The sequence below is a fragment of the Littorina saxatilis genome, linkage group LG11 (assembly GCF_037325665.1).
Source record: "Littorina saxatilis isolate snail1 linkage group LG11, US_GU_Lsax_2.0, whole genome shotgun sequence".
Taxonomy (NCBI): domain Eukaryota; kingdom Metazoa; phylum Mollusca; class Gastropoda; order Littorinimorpha; family Littorinidae; genus Littorina; species Littorina saxatilis.
The window spans coordinates 7,680,028-7,696,351 of record NC_090255.1 but is presented as its reverse complement, the minus strand read 5'-3'; the positions used below and the strand labels follow the sequence as shown (position 1 = coordinate 7,696,351).

The following is a 16,324-nucleotide window of genomic DNA, read 5'->3' as shown; positions in this document are numbered from 1 at the left end:
CTTGTGTACCTTACATTCATGGGGCCAAATTTGTCCAACCAATTTATTTTATTTAACTTAGAATGTTTTCCTTCTTACTCAAAGGACGTAACCACTCAGTACACGTTTTCGAAGAATTCGATTTTGGGGGGTGAAATCTATTAAATTTTACCACCAATTTTCTTCACATGCAAGAAACTGACATGCTTTTCGTCCATAAATAATTTCACTTCTTAATTTTACCAGGAAACAACATTTCAGTCTTGAGTAGATGTCGAGGGGGAAATATGTACACAGGCGAAAGATGAAATCGTGACACCGGCCCTACGCTGGACATTGGAAAAACATGTTGCGAAGTGTTTAGTTTGTTTGAGTTAATGGTGGCGTTTTAGTCTAAATGTTCGTTGGCGATTGAATTGTACAGTCATGGGAAATTGTTCTTTTCGTGGAAACAATGTCCTATTCATTAATGTCATAACAATGCTGAGCTCAAAAGAAAACCTTGGGGGTGGCAGGAGTCTTCATGAATGAAATTACTTGGTCCTGGAATTATTTGTAAACAGCATTGTTTTAGCATCAGCATCAGCAGTAGAGGCAGCATCTGCCTTTTCGTCGTCATGTTTCGCTCAAAACTAGCCGCGGTGAATTGACACAGAAGGCTTGTAGCGCTGAGATTGCATGTAATAATAAGGTTCAATGCCAACATTTTATTTATAACGAACATTTTGTTGTAAATATCGGGGAGTACCCTTACCTTCTTCTGCGTTCGTGGGCTGAAACTCCCACGTACACGTGTTTTTTGCACGAGTGGAATTTGACGTGTATGACCTATTTTTACCCCGCCAATTAGGCAGCCATACGCCGTTTTCGGAGGAAGCATGCTGGGTATTTTCGTGTTTCTATAATCCACCGAACTCTGACATGGATTACAGGATCTTTTTCGTGCGCACTTGGTCTTGTGCTTGCGTGTACACACGGGGGTGTTCGGACACCGAGGAGAGTCTGCACACAAAGTTGACTCTGAGAAATAAATCTCTCGCCGAACGTACCCTTACCTGGATCCATTCAAGTGCGATAGTGGCAGATGTTCGTGTTGGATTGGCGAGCGAGTTACGACACTTAAAGCATCAGTCAGTTACGACACCTTTCCTCCGCTTACCTTGGCCTGGCCATGATCCTCCTGCCCCCCCCCCCCCCCCCCCCGTCCCCAACTCCGCCCCCAACCCCCCTTCGATCCCCCTTCCTTTACTGCATCCATTTTCTCCCACCCACGATTTCCACTTTAACGTCACTCTCTCGCATCACACACACACACGCACACACGCACGCACACACACGCATACACACACACACGCACACACACACACCACACACACACTCCCTCTAACATATTCCATACATGTTCAAACAAATGACCCTCAACCTTCCCCCACCTCACTCACTAAACGACCCAGAAAAATAATCGTGTTAACCTTTTAAAAAGTGTTATCAGCAGGCCCGGTATTGTCCCTTCCATGGACTCTGGTGGTCATTTATAACCCGGGAAAGAAAAACTGGACATAGGCTATAACACGTGGAGAGATTGAGAGTCACACACACCATTTTGGTACTTTCGCACTACTTTGCCAAAACCTTGGGACATTCACGCCGATTCGATTTCTAGCAATGTTCTTTTTTTCCATCTGTGTTTTTGTTCTATGTTTTAGTTTTGCGATTATTATTACAAAAACAAGTTTTAATTTGTTGTTTGTATATACTCACAAAACAATAATATACAATCCTTTGACAATTATCTCGTTAATAATAACAACTTCTGTGTTAGTGAAGTTGGCGGATGGCCAGTGGTAGAAGATTAAGTTGCATGAGTTTTATATTCAATATTTTGTGTTTTATAAGTATTTCAACCGATCAACCCAAATAAGCGTGCGTGTGGGAGTGTCGTCATTTACGTTAGAAGGTGCGTGTCGACTGATAATATTAATTGGATTATTTCCCGCTTTGGCTCTAAGAGGGAAACATGACAGCTTTTCTGCCTTGGCAGATTTAGTTAAAGATCTGTACAATTATAAGAAGCTAAGCATACCTTTACGACTTGCAAAATTCAGGGCTACATTTTAAAGACGTGCTTCAATGTGGGTACCACGTCTGTTTTAATTCAAGCCATTTCCTGGAGCGTGCTTGTGGTTAATTAGAAAACAAAAAGTGGACATTGGTCACTAGAATGACTCGGCAACTCCGTGTTAACCTTTACATACGTGTTTGTATGTGCATGTGTACCATGTCTTTATTTTAATTTAAGCCGTTGGCTGTAGCGTGCTTGTGATTAATCAGAACAACACAAAAAGAGGACATTGGTCACCCGAATAACTCGGCCAGTCTCTCTCTCTCTCTCTTTTACAGACGTGTTTGTGAGTGTGTACCATCTCTGTTTTAATTCAAGCCGTTGGCTGGAGCGTCGCTTGGTCTAACTTTTACAGACGTGTCTGTATGTGTGTACCATCTCTGTTTTAATTCAAGCCGTGTGTGCTAAATGTTACAGACGTGTTTGTATGTGCGCACCATCTCTGTTTTAATCCAAGCTGTTGGCCGGAGCATGCTTGTGAATAATTAGACAATAAAAAGTGGACGTTGGTCAGTTGAATAACTCGGCCAGTCTGTTTTGCTGACCACCGAGAGTGATATCATAGGGAATGTGATGTAATTCATCAGCGGGCTAAGTTTTTCCTCTGAACTTTTAGCCTTGAGCTTAACCACGACATGGACCCGAACATGTATCAAGTTTTTGCTCGCTTTAGATAATTATGGCGGTCACTCGTTTTGATCTTGGTCTTGTTCAGCCTCTTTAATCTCTTTCCCTCCCACATCTCCGCGCCATCAAACACACACTTGTGACCCCCTTCCGGCTTCAAATCTGATTTACGATGCCTTAAAAAGTGATGAGGAGTATGAGAAAACTGGTTGACTTGTTGAAGGGAGGTAACCTGCTACAAAGGTTTTCTTCCACTGCGCCCCACCGTTCTCTCTCTCTCTCTCTCTCTCTCTCTGTCTCTGTCTCTGTCTCTGTCTCTCTCTGTCTCTCTGTCTCTCTCTGTCTCTCTGTGTGTCGTGTTATGTTGGCTTGCCTTATAAGTTAGTTGATCTTCTGTGTGTGTGTGCGTGTGCGTGTGCGTGTATATATATGTGTGTGTGTGTGTTCTGATAATGTATGGTTGTATATCACATGTCGATAAAAAATGATCTTATTCTTATATTACTATTATTGCGTGTGTCTGCGTTTCATCATAAAAAGTTTGTCCCTATGTATTCCCATTTCGATTATAACCATTTTGCTTAGATCAGGACTAGCTGTAAGAAAGGTCCTACGGACCTAATGCTATCTTTCCTGTAATAAAGTTCAATGTTTCAATGTTTCTCTCTCTCTCTCTCTCTCTCTCTCTCTCTCTCTCTCTCTCTCTCTCTCTCTCTCTCTCTCTCTCTCTACATAATTACATTATGTGAACGATTCAGCAAGTTAGTTAGTCAAAAGATAAAGATATCCCATTTACGCGACCTTCAAATGAAATATGTGACACTTAATGAAGCGTTAAATCCAATCACTGTGGATGCAAACTAAAACATAGGTTGATGGACAAGAAGATGTAAGTTTACGTACTCATAAACATTTCAAGAAAAAACACATATTTTATTAGTATGTCTCACATTTCTGCAATGACGCAAATGAAAAAGAGACGGATGAAGGAAAAGTTTAGTGCACATATCCTGAGGGTAATACGCATCCTTTCTTTGTTCACACACACACACACACACACACACACACCCTCTACCTCCTCCCAGTATAGTCGTTGCAGGGTCATCAAGTACAGTTTGATATCTCGCCCATCTCCTCCTTCCTCTCCGCAATAACCCTACCCCCCCCCCCCCTCCCAATAAACCTCGCCCCCCTCAGTTAACTGTACATTCGCCATATCTGGGCCTTGTAATAAAACACCGGCTCTTCCATTGCCAAACACTACACAACACACATTTGCTCAGCCGAAGCAGTTGCGCCATATCTATTTGATGTGCGCCCCACCTCCCCCCCCCCCCGACCCCTCCTCCCATTTCCCTTATCTCCACCCTCATCAACCTTTCTCCACTTATCCCTCCCCTCCGCCCCCCCCCCCCCCCCCTAACACTGCACATACACACCCAACCCCCTCCTCTCTTACCCCCCCTCCCCTCATCAACCCCTGCACCACTCTCCTTTCTCCACTTATCCCTCCCCTCTCCCTCCCCTTCCTCCCCCACCCTTCCTCCTCTCCCCCCAACACACACACCACCCACACCCTCTCTTTCACTTTCCATCTGCCCTCTTTTTGATAGTGACCCATGCTTATATCTCACCGGTCAATCCTAACGCAGCACGCACACGCACGCACACATTTTTATGTATGTTGTGTAAAAACGAGTGACCAATGCAGGCTCATGCGGGTCGGACTGGTCAGCCGCGATATTACGTCTGTCCAGCGGCGAGAGAGAGAGAGTGGGAGTGGGAGTGGGAGAGTGAGAGAGGAGGCGGGAGAGAAAGAGAGAAGAGAGATAACACGAAGTGCAAAAGTGTGGGTCAGTCAGTGGACATTATTTGCTTTAGGGGAGAAGCAGTGTTGAAACCGTTTTTATCTGACCGGTGACTGTGAAAAGTGACCAGCGCACTTTACATGTCACATGTCCATTTTAGAGCGCGACTCCCGGTGGTCAAGCTGCCCCTGTGTTCTCGTTCTGTGCTGGACGCAGTTGAAGCGACGAGGTGTTAATTTTTCCCCGGAGGACTGACTTGAAGGACAGACGTGTTAAAAAAGAACTGATTGTAACCTGTGTGCGGTTGATCTGAAACAAAAGAAAGAAAAAAACCCACACACTTCGGCTTGGATTTATAGTGTGTTCTTTGTGGAGAATGTAATACCATTTGTGGACTTACAAACTGGTAAGGATATTTGTAGCAGTGTATTTGTTTTTGTTTTTGTTGTGCGTGTGTTTCCGTGTATAGCTGTGGGGTTGGAAGTGACTGATTCACAAACTGAACCTAGATGTCAACCAATCCACGCCCACGGTTGGCTCCCACTCGCTTGATAAGTTCCCCGTGCACATCAGCCCTGGTTGGTTTGCAGGACCGATTTAATGTCTCGAATGACTTGGGTGAAGTCGACTTCACGAAGCTGGCTGCACGAAGCCTTCGCACTGAATTCCCGGCAAAAAGACTACGCGAAGTTTAAAACAATTTTCTAATGTATTTTTTTACTCATACCATGTATTTCTTTCTATATGTTAGTGTTACCGTAGCGATGTCAACTTCAATCTTTAATTGATCCCTTGCACTCCGACCAGTTTTTTTCTCTCTGTGTTTGTACTATTACGCTGAGCGATGTCAACACTTTAATTATTTATCCTTTTACTCAGATCTGTCTGTGTGTGTGTGTGTGTGTGTGTGTGTGTGTGTGTGTGTGTGTGTGTGTGTGTGATGGGGGGGGGTGTTACAGAAGCGATGTCAACATTTTACTCCTTTATCCGTTTACTCATAGTCATACAATTTTCTTCCTGTAAGCGATGTCAACACTGTATCCTTGTATCCTGTATCCTTGTACCAGACCAGTGTTTCTATGTGTGTGTTACAACTTATACAAGAGCGATGTCAACACTGTACTCCTTAATCATGTTACTCTACTCCTGTAACCTTTTACCCTAATCCTTTATCCTTTGTACTCACACACGTTTTTCTTTTTACTCTACTCTTTTATCATTTTGCTTTACTCCTTTATCCTTCTATCTTACTCCTTTATCATTTTTATCATACTCCTTTTACCTTTACTCATGTCAGCATTTCTCTGTGTGTGTTGCAGGAGCGATGTGGTGTCCCCCAAGGCGGCCGACGTGCTACACGACACGGTGATGCAGGGTGCAGAGACCCAGCGACACAACACAGGCGATATCTACACACCCCGTCACCATAGCAACCCGTCCCGTCCCCTTGACAACCAGCCTCAGCCCCACACGCTCTTGAACTCGTCATACCAGCATCGTGATGTCAGCTATGACGCGCAAAACCTGCATCGTCATTACCAGCATCAACATCGTCACGAGTCTGCGCTGAGATGGGAGGGAGAGTCTTCGCTCTATCGCCAAGGAGACAGTGAAAGTCCTGCCAGTGAGTCTTATCGTGGTCTTCCACCAGGCTTTCCTTCGCGTTACTCTACGTCTTCTGCAGAACGGAACCAAGCTAGGTACGACATCAGTCAAAGAAACCAGCACCAAGAACGCTCAACCGGCCACAAGGACGAGTCCTTCAGCAACCGAGAAGAGTCCATCCACGGCGAAGAGTCAGCCAGACTACAGAACTATCGCAGAGAGGAGGAGTCGGGAAAAGTACAAGACTACCGCAGAGTCAAGTCAGATAAAGCATCTCCGCCGCCCGCTTGGGAAAGGGGAAGGGTTGATAGCAAGGTCGGACCATCCCCTCCTCCACAGCTACCCTCCACGCCCTACGCAGCCTCTGATCATAGAAGTTCTTGTCCGCCTCCTGAATCCGGTGTGGACTTCTCTCGCTCAGCCATGGTGACCGCTTCTCCTGCCCAGGCTGAGGACCCCAGGAAGACTGCTCAGAGGTAAGGGTTGTTAGAGAGCGAGAGGGGGGTTGAGGGGAGAGAGAGAGGAAGGAGGGATGGAGAGAGAGGGGAAGGAAGAGAGAGAGGGGGAGGGAGAGAGAGATAGATAGAGAGAGAGAGAGCAAAGGGACGAAAAGATAGGGAGGGAGGTACATGTCTATACGTCTGTGTTTCAGAGGTTTTTTTGTATATGATCGTATAGTTTGAGGTAAATTTCACAGAAAATAATATTCAGATGTCCAGGCAAAATAACAAACATTACATTTACAAGTTTTGAAACCTTTTTTCTCATTTTGCCAATCGACCCAGTGTTCATGCGATTTGTTTAAAATCAAAACATGAGACATTGTTATACTTGTTTAACAATGCATAATCACTCTCTCTTTTTCGCAGGTACAGCGTCGACAGCTACCCCCCCTCGCCAGATGACCCCAACGACCCAATGGACAAGTCAGCCATGGACGACAACGACGGCATGGTCGACGACGACGACGAGTTCAGCGACGGCGGTCACTACAGAAGTCCCAGCAGCTACCACCGCTACATGCGCGACGCTAGCTACGACAACGGCAACGCCTCATCCCCAGACAGAGAAATGGAAGACGGGCCCAAAAATGGCGGCAATGGAGATCGCGAACCGTCTATTGAATCGTTGGAGATAATGAAGAGGCGGTTCTTCGAGCAGTGCTTGAAGAACGGGGGTAACCCACCCGGAGGCTACCCCATGGAGTACCCTTTGAGAGGAGGGTTGCATCCAGCTCAGTCTTCCAGGGACTTCGGCAAGGGGTCGTCGGCGATGTCTGAAGAGATGTACTCTTCTCGATCTCGTCACGAAGCTGCGATGAAAGGCTTCCAAGGGGAGGGAACTGACTCTTCTTCCCAGAAGCTCCACCCTTATATGCGTCACCCTAACGATCCTTCACGACCTTACACAGAAGAGTCAGGAGACAGAATGGCGATGTACGCTGCAGGCGGCAGACCTAGCCTGGATTCTCAGCACCACAGGGAAGGTCTTCTGACGCCGAAGAAAGAGCCCAACACTTCATTTTCCCCTGGGAAGGAAACCGCTTATCCCTCTTCTGTCGCTTTCCCGGAACGAAGAGAAGACCCTTCTGCTTTCTCCCCCATCAGAGACATGCCGATGGTGAAACGAGAGCATCAGAGAGGATCGCCAGACTCTTCCCCTGTTCAGAGCAGAGGGGATGGAGGGGGCATGCCTCCTTCGTCCTCCTCCCTACCCCCCTCCTCCTCCCCCCTCACCAAGATCCCCATTCCCGGTGCGCTTGCAGGACAACTGTCTCGCGGAGGGTTCCCCCCTGGTGAGCTGAATCCAATGCACGAGATGATGATGGCTGGAGGAATGGGAGTTGGAGGTCCTCGCTTGCCCATGGGACCTCAAATGCCTGAGAGGACTGGACCTCCTGGACATGTCTACTTCTGTCATCTGTGTAGCTACTCTGGTGAGTTTTGAATTGGAAAGAGGGGTCGGGGGTGGTAGAGAGAGAGAAAGAGAGAGCGAGCGAGCGAGCGTGATTGTCCTCTATGCATGAATTGTTCCCTCATTTTCTCCTTTTCTTTCCGTGTTTAATTGAGCGAAATTGACTTCACAAAGTTAACTTTACGAAGCTGGTTGGACGAAAATTCGGTGCTGAATTTTCAGTAAAAGGAACTTAGCAAAGTCGACTTAGGGATCAATTAAGTACAGCCTTTAGTACTTATCAATCGCATTCCAGAACCATTCATCAACTTTCTCTTTCTGCTTTTTCAACCAGGCTCGATCAAAGATGATTTCGACGCTCACATGCAAATTCACTTTGAGTACAACTGCCCCCACTGCGACTACACGTCTCGCACGGAGGGCCGTCTGAAGCGTCATATCAAGGACTTTCACAGCGACCCAGACACCAAGCAACGCTCCATGCCTGGCAGACCCAAGATCTTCCGCTGCAAGCAGTGTGAATTCTCCTGTATTGATAAGGTATGTGTTGCTATTGTGATGAAGTGTTCATTTGCAGGAAAGTCATGACATAACATTAAATTGTAGCCTCTCTTATTAGTTTTACCTCCATCCCCTTAAACCACCCCCCCCTCTAAAACAAAACATAGAGATAAAAAGAAGAAAAAAACCAGAAATAAATGGCAACACCAAACAAAAATTCAGCTTTTGTTTGACCCTGATAAATCTGTCATTGGCTTTTTTTTAGTCGACAGATAGTTGGATAACTACTACAACTACTACTACTACACTGTACTACTACTATCACTACACTGTACTACTACTATCACTACACTGTACTACTACAACTGCTACTACCACTACTTATAATAATACTAATTAGGATATTAATAACAATAATTATGATAATTATCAGCATAATAATAATAGTAATACTATCAATATTAAGTATACAGCTAAGCTACAACATTATTTTTACCTTTTGTTTTCCAGGTGCAATTCTGGGCCCACGCCCGCACTCACATCAAAGAAGAGAAGCTGCTGGCCTGCCCTCGCTGCCCCTTCGTCACGGAGTACAAGCATCACCTCGAGTATCATCTCCGCAACCACTTCGGCTCCAAACCGTACAAGTGTGGCAAATGCAACTACTCCTGCGTCAACAAATCCATGCTCAACTCACACATGAAGAGCCACACGAACGTGTACCAGTACCGCTGTGCTGACTGTACGTACGCCACGAAGTACTGTCACAGTCTGAAGCTCCACCTGAGGAAGTACAACCACAAACCCGCTACAGTCCTCAACAGCGACGGCAGTCTCCCTCAAGGTATTGATGCTGAGATCTCCGGGCTGAGCCTGCTGGCGAAGCGAGGGCCCCCTAGAGGACCTCGTGGGATGAGGAAGGAGAAGGACGGTGGAGAGGGAGGGGGTTTCATGCCCGGCTTCTTCCCCATGCCTCCCTCCCCCCACCATCCCCACCGCGGCCTCCCCCCGGGCTTCAACCCTATGATGAACGGAGGGATGCTGCCCCCGTCCCCTTACTGGCCTATGATGGCGAACGGTATGCACCCCCCTCCGCCCCTCATCCCTTTGGGCGGCCCACATCCCGGAATGGAAAAACCCGAGGGTCACAACGGTCCCGGACCCTCCCCCAGGTCCGCTGAACATGAGATGAGGAGGAGAGAGTTAGAGAACAGCGGGGGCAGGGAGGCAGGAGACTTCCTCTGCAGAATGTGCAGCTTCGCCACCGAGAGTCCTGAGGCTCTGCACGCCCACGTCTTCAAAGTCCACGCTTCCGAGAACCGGGACCTCCTCAATATGCTGCCCTTCAACATCTCTTCGGACGCGCTGATGGGCGGTGAAGACGCTGCTCAGAAGATGCACTCTCGTCGCATGTCTGCTCCCCCTGCGTCCTCCTGTGCGACCGCTTCGCAGTCCTTGTCCCCCCATGACCTTGACCCTGAGAGCTACCCGAGACGTAACACTGTCCCCAGTGGTCAATCCCCTCTCAAGTCCCGTGGTGAGCATGGTGGCTCTCCTTGGGCGAGGAAGCGAGAGCTGTTCCCCGGTTACCTTGACAACATGTATCTGGGGCAACAGGGAGGCGGCGACAGAGACCGGAGAGACGCTGCGGAAAGGAGCGCCAGACAGCCTCACCAGCCCGCAGAAGAAGGAGCCGACATTCTCCGACAGATGACGTTGAAGTTCGGAGCGGCGTCATCCTCCGTGACGCAATCGTCAGTTTCCGCCGCGGCTATGTCCGTTGCGGCCAGCATCGCTGCAATGGCTACAAAACAAGGGGAGCAGGGCGCTTTAGATCTCACCAACAAAACCGCCTCTCCCCCCCTTCCCTACATCCCCCCCTCCCTCTTCCCTCCACGCTCTAGTCATCCCGATGCCCCTTTCCCCTACCCCGCTTTGTCTGCCGCCGGCGAGAAGCGCCCCATTGCTGAAGTCAGCGCTAGCACCAACTCCGGCGAAGAGAACAACTGCTTCGGTTCTAACGAAGACACCCCCAGCCAGCCCAGAAAGCGATCCCGCAAAGGAAAGGCGTACAAACTGGACGCGCTTTATCACAAACGTCAAGCAGAGCACCAACAGCAGCAGGAGCTGGAGGAGCAGCAACAGCAGCGGGCGGCGTTGTCGTCTGAACACAGTGACAGCCAGGACGCCGTAAGTCCAGCCGAGACCATCACAGAAGGCAAAGAGGAAAGCAAAAGTGAGGAAGACTTGCCCTCGAGGGATGAGGAAGCAGAGAGAATGGAGGGAGATGACAAGGATGATACTGCTAAGTCCTCCCCTGTTCCAGAAGAAGAAGCTGATCGCTTCAGACAACTGCAGAAAGAGATCCGGATGCTCAACAGTGAAGTCATGCCAGAAAACGCCGAAGACAATGATGACTCCGGCAACCAACAGCCCCCCTCGCCTGACGGGCAGTCCAACGCTGACGGGCCCTGCTCTAACCAAGCCTCTCCTCAGCAAGACGCAAGCTCTCCTCCCCCTCAGGACGGAGAAGCAGCAGAAGGAGACTCAGAAATGACCGAAGAAGACCACGAGCAGGAGAGAGAGTCGACGATCAAAGCCATCTACCAGAGTCGTCGCCAGCCAGCTAACCAAGCCGTTCGCCGCGGCACTGAGCTCGCCTGGAAGATTATGACTGACCCTAGCACTGGGGTAGACCTTCCTCCTGGAACGCCACCAAGATCTGAAGAAGATCGTTCCCAAATCTCTCTGCCCTCTTCAGCCTCTCCTCCTAAGAACGGAATGGGCGGCAGAAATATGCACGGAAGTGTTGACGGCCCTGGCCACAAGTCGCCCTTGTCATCCCCAACATCACACAGAAACGGGATGAACAAGAACTCTTTCCCTGTGTCTCTGTCTTCATCCTCTGCCTCAATGATGAATCCATACGCTGGGTTCATGTCTTTCCAAGAAGCTGCCAGAAACATGACCACCTCTTCCTCACCTTCCGGGCCCGAGAGGCTGTCTACGCACGCGCAGACCGTCCCCCCCTTCCGGTCCCCCATGATGGACATGATGTTCGCGGGCAAGTCCCCCCTCGCCCCCCGCCCTCCTCCTCCACCCGCGCGTCATCAGTTCGAGTGCGAGCACTGCGACATGGGGTTCAAAGACATGATGATGTACAGCATGCACATGGCTTACCACAACGAAGCCGGGAACCCCTTCCAGTGTAGAGGATGCGGTTATTCGTGTCAGGATAAGCGGGAGTTCTTCCTTCACATCGTGCAGAATCCTCACAGTTGATTGCTTTCGCGAGAGCTGTGACGATAGTTCGAAATCTGCCATCATAGTTGACAGTTTCGTAAGACCCATCGTACAAAATCCTGACAATTGATTACTTTGCCATTAGCTGAGGAGATGGTTCAAAATCTTTGAACTAGTTGACTGTTTCGTGAGACAGTTGAGTGCTTTGTCGTATACCATCATTATTGATTGTTGCGTCATTTTGCAGGCGAATAGATACAAAGAACATTCTAAACCACTTTAGTTGAATGTGTTGTCAGTGAACTGCACTCGGAGATAATTATTTTCAACATCTATAGTTGACCATTTTATCAGACTTTGCTATGTTGCACAACAACTATAGTGGCCTGTATCAGTCACGGTGCAGACGAAACATACATGTTCTGTTCATTCAAAAAAGCCTGGAACTCTTTCACACGATCAGTTCCTGTGAAATGTTTAGGACTAGCATGAAAGAGAACCATTGACTCTAGTGCTGGTATGGTGTTACTTTGTTCAGAGCTAGCATGAAAGAGAACCATTGACTCTAGTGCTGGTATGGTGTTACTTTGTTCAGAGCTAGCATGAAAGAGAACCATTGACTCTAGTGCTGGTATGGTGTTACTTTGTTCAGAGCTCGCATGAAAGAAGCATGCAACTCTGAAGACTGTACGCTGTCCATGAATGTTTCCAGACTGTTCAGTCCTGCAGGTTTCTTTTTCAATGCACCAGTGATAAGTCCTCTGTCAAGAAGATGGAGACATCTTTTGTGTGCGGAAGAAAGTTGAACTACACTATACCTGTTCGATGCACACAGAATGTTTTGACTTTGCATTGATGAGACCCATGACTGCTACGAGGCGATCGAGTGTGTGTTGGTGATGGAAGCGTCTGAGTCTAAATCAAATACAACCCTGGGGCAAACCTGAGCTTCTTTCCGGTATTTTCTTCACGGACTGTGGTGACTTTATTTTAAGAATCTACAAGAAGAGGCCGAAAGTTGTCATGCATATATAGGTATTTTCAGCAACTTGACTATGATTCACGCAAACAAGAATAACACAAAGCATGTGTGTTACTGAGCAACATAAGAAGTGACTTTGCAGAAATGTCTGCTACCAAAGACAGTTCGTTTTAAACCTGGTCTGTGACACGCAGGTACGTACTTTTGCACACAGTGTTCCGAAACCAGAATAGGTATGTGCTTTGGACTTTAGGCTCACATTTTCTGCAGCCGAGGCATGTTTTAGCCCGAAGTGCACTGATGTTAGCAATATTTTAATCGTGATCTCATAATTTAAGTGAGAAAGTGACAATTTGCGCCCAGTACAAGAGACTCGTGAAATAAACTCAAGTAATTTAAAATCGTTGTTGTTCATCAATGATCAAACTATCATCTGGTGTTCAGCTTTGCTGATCTCAAAGCAAGATCGTCTCCTGCTGTATTGACAGAATTACGGATATATACTTTGAATGTTGGAACGCTTCAGAGCAGACTAAGACATTGTGCTCGTGCTAAACTTATCATCCAGATATGGAGTTTGTGTCAGTCCAAGAATTCAATGATAAATACGCTGGAATTTTGACGCGGAAACATTGCATAAAAGAAGCAGAACATTATTACCGTTGTCATTTAGTCAGTCTTTGAGCTCAGCTATAATATTATGGTTTAACTAGTCTTTGATATCAACCTCCACATGATGAGTTTCTGTCAATTTGCTTTTACAAAAATATGCTAATGCATAGATATTATCGGTATTAACTGAATACCGTCAACGGGGATATTTCCTAGCTTCTGTTTTTATTATCAGTTACGTTTTACCCCCACTTATAATCGACAATGGAGTTTTACTTTACCATGGTTATTCGTCTGCCCAGAAAAAGACTCATTTCCCAGCTTCTGTTCTTATTATCAGTTACGTTTTACCCCAGCTTATAATCAACAATGGTTATTCGTCTGTCCAGAAAAAGACTGAAATATTGCATTTGCAGAGCTCAGGAAATTGTTAGCAATACAATATTTGAGTTAACATACTTGACCTCTTTACCAGTACCAGTACTGAAAATCTTCCGCACGCATAGGTAGGATTTTTATTACACATCTTTGTCTTGTTAAATTGATTATGTGTCAATGGTAAACAGTGTATCCACAAACTTGATTTGATATAAGACCAAGCTCCAATCAGGTCAAAAGTCTGTTGGATTTTTAACACGGAGCAGAGCTTAGTATGTTTAGCGCCTGCGGACACACCAGTTCAGGAGAAGATCTTCAGCACCCTGCGGTGTCTTCGCTGTACTGCAAACTTCATCAGAAGTTCCGGAGTCCCTGTCTGAGCGATCGAGAAGAAGAAGTATGTTTAGCTGAGAGATACTTCCCTGTCACACGAACTACGAATAGGCCGACTGATGTTCCTTTGTATCATTTCAAAAACAATTCAAAACATTGACAAAGTTCTGAGACGAGACTGAAAATCCACAGAAATGCCGTTTAAGCATTGTTTCCATGCGTGTGTCTGTGGGTTACTAATTACATGTGCGTTGTACAGATGATGATGTACACAATTATCCAGGTTTCATGCTGTAAACGTGTCGGTATATATTTCTGTACAAGTGTTGCCGGAATAATATTATATGTTTACCTCAGGGAAAAAAAATAAACCTAAGGTATCTAAATCCACTGAGTTTCATGCCATGTCATTGAAATCTAGTCACGTGACAAATGTCGTGTTTAGATTTGTTTTGTGGTCAACTGACCAAAGAGCTTGTACGGAAACTCTTTGATCTGAATGTCTACAGTAGAACTCATCAACAACATGCAGTTAAGAAATCCGCTAGTTATTTCATTCATGCGTGTTTTAAGAATTGTTTGCCGTCTAAACTGTCGTTTGATAAATTGCCGGTTAACAGATTCATAAATCACATCAGTCATAAAACCCGTTTGGGCAGCGTAAATAATATTGCTCTCATTTCATGTTTTTCAGTACATTATTCTATTTCTAATGCTTCATCAATGCATGGCATCTTTTGTCAAGATAGAATCAAAAAACAAGAAAGGTAGGTTGTTGGAACGTTTGTTATTGACAAAACAATACATTCACAGATATTTCGACCTAACGTCATTATCAACGTCATTCATTTCATCATACAATCATTCATTCGCTCGGCTTCCTGACGAGTGGACATAAACTGATAGAACTATCAAGATAATTTGTGTGTGAATGTCTGTTCACTTAAAAGACCGTTGGGTCGAAATATGTGTGAATGTATTGTTTTGTCAATAACAAACGTTCCAACAACCTACCTTTCTTGTTTTCTGATTCTGAATTTTGGAACGTTGGCAGTTTCTTTGTTTTTGGATTTATTTTGTCAAGATAGTTAATACACATGATAGTGTGCAAGATGTTTACCGGTTATCACATACCATAATCATCATCAAGATTTAATGGTCCCTAAATATACATAAAACTTATATAAAAAAAAAAGCTTCCATTATAAATATGTTATTTATTGAAATAATTATACCCGTAGAGGTTGACTACTTTGAGGAAGAAATAAATACAGCCAGCCAAACAACCAATTAAAAGTGGTTTTTGACCCTTTAAAAACGCATTTAAGGTGAACTGTTTATTACATATTTATTAGATACTGAATGTCGTACTTGGTTTCAGTGTGGATTTGATGAATTTAAATCAAACTGCCTGAGATGTTTCTAGTTTTGATTCAGAACTACGAGAAGATGGTGCTTCTGAACAATATTGTGTTCATGATTACTGTTACCAATCCATTTTGAGTGAATGTTCTTAATCTTATTAGTGATTTTACTGATTGCTAATCGGCCAAGGTGTTTATGGCTGTAATGTTATTTATGATCACTGATGACATTTTTTTTGCCGGTTTTTTTTCTTGCAAGAGGATAATCTTTTATTGTTGATCAGCGGAAGTGTTCATGATTCTCAATGTCATAATTATGTAAATGGATGATTTTAAAATCAATCGCACACGTTTAAATCGAGTTTCAAGCTCACGTTCATGTTTATGTCATAATGATCAACGTCGATTTTGACAAAATTGCCATGTGTAATGTGTAGTTGATGTGTACACGCATTCTTGAGGATTCATGTCAAAAGTGTGTTCTCGCACAACGTATGTGTGTACTTCCGTATGTGTACATGTGTATCTTCTAGTGCGTTTAAAACGCAAATTTAGACACACACCCCCCCCCCCCCTCCCCCGACCTGCTAGTCTTTAATTATTTTGAATTCGAATGTTGATTGAATTTTGTTAAGTTTTGCTTCACTCGTGTTGATAGGCATTTTTAACAATATGTTCACCATTCTATTGTATGTGATAGGTAAGATTCAGTTAATTAAGAAAATAGGTGATATTACAAATTCAATTTAAATTTCGAAGAAAACTGAAATAAAACTACAGTCAAGGCATTCATGTACTAACCTCACATTTTGTTGATTTCATTTTAATAAACCGATTCGAACATGATCTCTTTACT

The 16,324-nt window shown here is 45.4% G+C and overlaps 1 protein-coding gene across 1 annotated transcript in view; it reads left to right on the top strand.

The window, feature by feature from the left end:
* LOC138980812 (uncharacterized) overlaps positions 1 to 16,043 on the top strand; it is a 21,632-nt gene extending 5,589 nt beyond the window's left edge. The window contains exons 2-5 of the mRNA XM_070353699.1: positions 5,856 to 6,617; positions 7,011 to 8,077; positions 8,390 to 8,595; positions 9,067 to 16,043. Of these exons, the coding sequence (XP_070209800.1) occupies positions 5,856 to 6,617; positions 7,011 to 8,077; positions 8,390 to 8,595; positions 9,067 to 11,838 (4,807 nt within the window). The 3' untranslated portion in view covers positions 11,839 to 16,043. The remainder of the gene's footprint in view (positions 1 to 5,855; positions 6,618 to 7,010; positions 8,078 to 8,389; positions 8,596 to 9,066) is intronic.
* The last annotated feature ends 281 nt before the right edge of the window (positions 16,044 to 16,324 follow it).